General features: G+C 55.9%; 1 protein-coding gene across 14 annotated transcripts in view; it reads left to right on the plus strand.

The window, feature by feature from the left end:
- NLRC5 (NLR family CARD domain containing 5) overlaps nt 1-6,000 on the plus strand; it is an 86,095-nt gene extending 80,095 nt beyond the window's left edge. For all 14 annotated transcript variants that reach the window (XM_058709198.1, XM_058709191.1, XM_058709193.1 and 11 more), the window contains 9 exons: nt 11-94; nt 395-478; nt 631-708; nt 1,437-1,520; nt 1,606-1,677; nt 1,931-2,014; nt 3,686-3,769; nt 4,019-4,102; nt 4,929-6,000. In XM_058709198.1, coding sequence (XP_058565181.1) covers nt 11-94; nt 395-478; nt 631-708; nt 1,437-1,520; nt 1,606-1,677; nt 1,931-2,014; nt 3,686-3,769; nt 4,019-4,102; nt 4,929-5,040 — 766 coding nt within the window. In that variant the 3' untranslated portion in view covers nt 5,041-6,000. The remainder of the gene's footprint in view (nt 1-10; nt 95-394; nt 479-630; nt 709-1,436; nt 1,521-1,605; nt 1,678-1,930; nt 2,015-3,685; nt 3,770-4,018; nt 4,103-4,928) is intronic.

A 6,000-nucleotide genomic window follows, 5' to 3' on the forward strand; every position in this document is an offset into this window, starting at 1 on the left:
TCTCTCCAAGCTTGAGCCACAACCAGATTGGAGACACCGGTGCCCAGCTCTTAGCTGCCGTCCTACCGTGGCTGCCGGAGCTCAGGAAGATAGAGTGAGTGGCTGGTCCTGCTGACAGGGCCCCTCAGTGGCCACACCACGGCCGGGGTGGACACTGGCCCCCGCCTCGGGCTGACATTCCTCCCCCAGACCTCAGTGTGCAAGTGGTGGGGCTGGGTGGCCTCCTGGCCCTGCCAGCTTTGGGACCTTTAGTTGGCCCAGGCCCCGTTCCTCTCTGGTCCTTTCTGCCCCCATCAGGCTGGGAAGGTGTGTGGCAGGGATGCTGGCTCTTGGGGCCCTAAGCAGGTGGGGGGACATGGGGTGTCCAAGAGCCTAACGCCTGCCCCGCCCTCAGCCTCTCAGGAAATGGCATTGGCCCAGCTGGGGGAGTGCAGTTGGCAGAATCTCTCGCCCTTTGCAGGCACTTGGAGGAGCTGATGTGAGTATGAGTGCCAGTGGCTGCCCTCCGCCCTCTGCCCTCTGCGTCCCCACCGCCCTCCTGGCCTTTGTGTCCCCCACGTGGGCACAGGGCAGTGCAGGGGTCCGGAGCAGACCAGCCCCCTGCTCAGACTCATCCCTCTCCTCTTGTAGGCTTGGCTGCAATGCCCTGGGGGATGCCACAGCCCTGGGGCTGGCCCAGGGACTGCCTCGACACCTGAGAATCCTGCAGTGAGTGTCCCTCTGCCTGGGGCTGGTGCAGGGCTAGCAGGGAGGGGTTCCCTGGGAGCAGTGGGGGACCAAGGCCCCCACTGGCCCAGCTGCCCTGCCTTAGGTCAGACCGTGGTACATGTACTGGGGCTGCTTGTCCCCACCCTGCCCGCTCCTCGCCTGGCTCTGGAGTCCGGGGCAGGGCTGTCAGGAGACCTAGCCTAGTCCCGGGTCGCCACCAGCCCCTTCCTGGCCCTTGGCCTAGCCACTACCCCTTCTGAGTCTCGGTTTCCTCATCTGCAAAAGAAGTGTAATAGTCTCAGCTCTGAGCCAGCCTGTGAGGGTGAGTGAGGGCGCGTCGGCAAAGGGTGACTCAGGAGAAAAACCTCGGTTCGTGCCCACGGTCTCGTTTGAGCCTCACAGCAGCCCCGCGGCCGCGGTTTCTAGTTGTTCCATTTTCCAGGCAAGGGAACTAAAGCCAAGAGAGGCATGGAGAGCTTACCTTACTTACACAAGAAAGAGCCAGGCCTTGAACTTGGGATCTCAGACCCCAAAGCCAGGACCCTTAATACCCACCCAGGTCCTGTGTGGATGGGGATGGGGAGGCGGTCGGGGCGTGGCAGGCACCCAGAGACCATGTAAGGTCTGATGGTGCGGCCTGAAACAATGCTGAGTGTGGGGGATCTGGGAAGGTTCCCAATTCCCACACTGGTCCCCCACGCTCTACTCACCTCCTCCCCTTTCTCCAGCCTGCCATCTAGCCGTCTGGGCCCAGAGGGGGCGCTGAGCCTGAGCCAGGCCTTGGACGGATGCCCATATGTGGAAGAGGTCAGGTGAGTAGGGACCATGGAGCCTGGGCAGAGGGACAGGCCAGGGAGATCTGGGGACTCCTCTCACAGGTGTCTCCCTGCCCTACAGCTTGGCAGAGAACAGTCTGGCCAGAGGGATCCCACAATTCTGTCAGGGGCTCCCACTGCTCAGGCGGATAGAGTAAGTAGCCTCTCCTGACTACCCGGGTGGGGGGAGCCCTTCTCTGGCACCTGGGAAGGCCTTTGAAGTGACAGGGGCCTCAGGTGTAGGGGAGTCTGGAGCAAAAAGGGGCACCTTCCTAAGACTCCCACCCTGCCCCGCACCCTGGCCACTCCTCTCCCTCCCGTTCTGATTGCAAGGTGGGCAGAAGCGGGCTGACTGCAGGTGCCCCCGACTCAGACACCCTCCATCCCATCCCCTTCTCTGTCCCCAGCCTGGTTTCATGTGATGTTGACGACCACACTGCCAAGCCCCTCGCTGCCAGCCTGCTTCTCTGCCCGGCCCTGGAAGAAATTCTGTGAGTACTTACAAGAAGCCTAAGCTGGGAAAAGCAGGCATCGGGGGCTTGGCCTGCCTGCCAGTCACTGTACAGCCTAGAGCTGGCCCCTCCCTCCCTGGCCGGTCCCCGTCTATAAACGGGGAAGGCCATTCTTGCTTAAACCTCTTCTGGAGGAAGTTTCAACATGTGGGCTGTGAATGATGTTGGGCAAATTCATTCAGCCTCTCTTGCCCATTTCCCAGCCTCTGGAGTGGTGGGGGTGGGGCTGGGTGGGGCAGGGAGGGAGGCCAGCTCCTCTCTAAAGGCTCTTTGCCCCTGACCTTCCCTTTGGGAGGTGGCTGGATCGAACACCTCACCCGGTTTACAGGGCCTTCATTTACAAACCACCGGTTCGTAGTGAAGAATGGCCCAAACCAGCATGCCCCTGACCTGCCCGCGGGCCACGCGCACCTTGCTCTTGGCAATCAGAAGCTCTCCGACCTTGGGGAGCACTACACTGCCAGGACTAGCCTGGGACCCTGACCACACAATGGGAGAAAATGCTGTCTCCTGAAATACAGGACACAAGTGATTCTAAGACGATTTTAGGTTTGCATCGTAAAGGTTTTAATCCTTCTCATTACATGACACTAAAGACAAAGTGTCAGATCAGTGCTAAGGCATTCTCCCTTATTTATTTATTTTTTTGCTTAATGAGTCAAGAAATATTGTATATCACCATGGAGCAGATACTTACTTCATACCAAAGATAAATCAGAGATTAGCCAGTTAGCCTCATTGTCATGGTCTTGAAATATTACTGTGCCGGAGAGTAAATTTCCCAGTGTTGGAATTTTCTCTGCTTCGGTTTCTCTTCATGATTCTCCCTTTTTAACCAGCAGGGGGCAGGCCACCGGCTCATCACCCTCAAAAAGAACCTAGGTTCCAGCTGGAAGTTAATACTGTTGTCTGCACTGTGTTTATCCTTATAACTACCTTCCTTTTATTTTATTTATGTATTTGTTTTTTTAATGTTTATTTTTGATAGAGAAAGAGAGAGAATGAGCAGGGAGGGGCAGAGAGAGAGGGGGTCACAGAGTCTGAACAGGCTTCAGGCTCTGAGCTGCCAGCACAGAGACCGATGTGGGGCTCGAACTCGTGAACTGTGAGATCATGACCAGAGCCGAGGTTGGACACTTCACCGACTGAGCCACCCAGACGCCCCATAACTACCTCCTATTTAGGGTTGTGAACATGGGTTTTCCATTGATGGTGGTGATAACCATTCCCTAAGATTAATTTCTTGAAGTGAAAAAAGCAGGATGGGGGTGAGGACTGCTTTAAGAAAAATAGAATACAGGAGGTGCATGGATAGAGCAAAAATTATGATAGAGGCACCTGCGTGGTGGAGGTTTGGACCCTGGCGTTATTGCTGCAGACCGTGTGCTCTGAGTTGTCTGCACAGCCAGCTCCTGAGCTGTCTGGGGTCTTGAGGCATGACCAGTTGGAAAACGGGGTTCAGGAGTGGAAGGGACTACCTGTGCTCCGAAGTCTTTGGGGAGGCCACACAAGCACTCCATCTTGGCCTTTCTGGCACCTGCGTGACAGCCCCCCCATCATGGGCCGCCAGGCCGCCCCACCTGCCGCCTTGTCTCTACCCCTTGGCCTCCCTGTTCTCCTGCCACTGACCTTAGGTCCCCTACCCTGCAGGTTGTCCTGGAATGTGCTCGGGGACGAGGCGGCTGCTGAGCTGGCCCGGGTCCTGCCGCAGATGGGCCGGCTGAAGAGAATGGAGTATGAGGGGCACCTCCTGGGAGGCACTGGGTCAGGCCCCTGCCTGCAAGGAAGCCCTCACTGAGTTGCACACCCTGCTCCAAGCCCGTGCCGACTTTCACTCTCCCTGGGTCCCCGCCTTTGGCTTTCCCGCTGCACTGTTGTCTGTTAGGTTCCGTTGGGCCTGGGGTGGGGGGGATATAGGGAAGCCCATCCCCCACACTCATGCCAGTTTCTCTCTTTCCCTTCTCTCTGCTGTCTGTTGGGAAGCCTGGAGAAGAATCGGATCACAGCTTGTGGAGCCTGGCTCTTGGCTGAAGGGTTGGCGCAAGGGTCTGGCATCCAAGTCATTCGGTAACAAGGGCTCACAGGGGCAGGGATGGTGGGTGGGAGGCCACATCAACCTCTCCAATGTAAGGGGACTGACTCCCTGTGGGAGGGGGCAAGACCCGGGCTGGGGATTATCAGAGGGGACTTGCATCACTCCACCAGGAATTAGACAGCAAGCAGACCTCGATCAAATCCCAGCTCTGCCATTTGCCAATTATGCAACTTTGTGTCAGTAATTCAACCTCTCTTCATCTCAGTTTTCCCCATCTGTAAAATGGGGTCAACGATAGTATCTGCCTCAGAAAGTTTCTAGGAGGACTAAACAATTATATGAAGCACTGAGCACAATGCCTAGCACGTAGTAAGCACTTAAAATTATGTAATCAGAGTCACCACATACAGTTTTAGAGGCTGTGCACTGCACAAGGGCATTGCCACTAAGGGACATCATTTATATAGTTGACATTTGAATTTCTAGTAAATGGTAGTGAAGTGTCTTGTGCTATGGAAATCGATATCTTATGACAGTTTCAAATGATGGAAGTAGAGTGTCTTGAAGGAGATAGTTTTTCCCTCTTCGCCCAAATGTGTCATAAGAGCACGGCCCCGGCTGGGATCGCTAGCGCCCAGAGATGGAGACCGAGTGGGAGAAGTCGGGAGGTGGGTGTGGAGGACACCCTCTCCCGAGGGTGGCCGTGCTCGTCTAATACCTGCCTCTGCCAGGTAGCCCTGGGCATGGCTCTCCCCCTCGTGGGCTTGGGTCTCCCCATCTGTAGATCAAACGGGGGATGGAGACAAGAGAATGAGTGAGCCACTCCTAGACCTGAGTGCCTGCCTCTGTGCCCTGCAGCCTCTGGAACAACCCCATTCCCCCCGACACGGTGCGGCGTCTGCAGAGGCAGGAGCCCAGGCTGGACTTTGCTTTCTTTGACAAGCAGCCGAAAGCCCCTTGGGGTACTTGATGGCCCCCTCAAGGTCCTTCGAATACAGCCAAGTGAAGCCAGCTTCCACCCACCAGGACTGAGGGCTCAGGAAAAGAGCCGCAGCTGGGTCCCCCTGTATGCTGCCCTAGGAGGGCGGGGCCTATTTGTCTTGCTACAGTCTTCAAGAAGGGCCCAAAGCCTGGTGTGGCCAATAGACTACCCTGCATCACTTGTCATATTCATGAGCAGTCGGGGACATGTCGCACAATGAGAGTGTCGTGATGTGATGGGTGACACAGGTCGCCCATGGCAGAATTCTATGCAGCGTTACATAGAGCTTGCGGTGTGGCCTCGGGGTCAGTGTCATGGGTCCTAGCACCACACGTGGCAGGACATATGATTTGTGGCTCATAGATGGCATGTGCTAGCTGCTCATATTGTAGGATATGTGCTGGCTGGATACCCTCAGGCTGGTACAAAATCTAATTTATTACTTTTTAAAGGCAAGTATGTATTTATATATTGCATTTCCAGAGCATCTAAGCTAGGGAATGTCCTCCACCCAGAACTGGGGATGGGGAGAGGTGTCCAAGCACTGATCAGCCCAGTGGCCTGAGAACCAAGCCAAGGACTCAGCCCTGAGGCTTTTGGATGAGTCCCCTCCTGCCTCAAGCCTCAGTTTTCCCATTTGTGAATGGGATGACTCCCTCCTCTTAAACACTGGCTTCCAAGGACTTTGGGCCCAGGGCTAGGTACAGTCCGTGGGAATGGACAGGCCTACTCTGACCTATGTAAGGGAAGAAGCCAGGTCTAAGGGTGTGGGGATAGGCACTACCAAGATAATCAGGCAAGGTCACTGGGTCCAGTCACTACCTCAGCAGGATCCGGGTGAGTTCCCAGGGGCTGCACGTGCTACGTAATATTCTTGTTGCTTCCAAGGACGGCCCTGCTACACTGTAAGCCAAATTTGACCAATAAATGTGGATCGTGTTAACAGCC

The sequence above is a fragment of the Neofelis nebulosa genome, chromosome 17, assembly GCF_028018385.1.
Source record: "Neofelis nebulosa isolate mNeoNeb1 chromosome 17, mNeoNeb1.pri, whole genome shotgun sequence".
Lineage (NCBI taxonomy): Eukaryota > Metazoa > Chordata > Mammalia > Carnivora > Felidae > Neofelis > Neofelis nebulosa.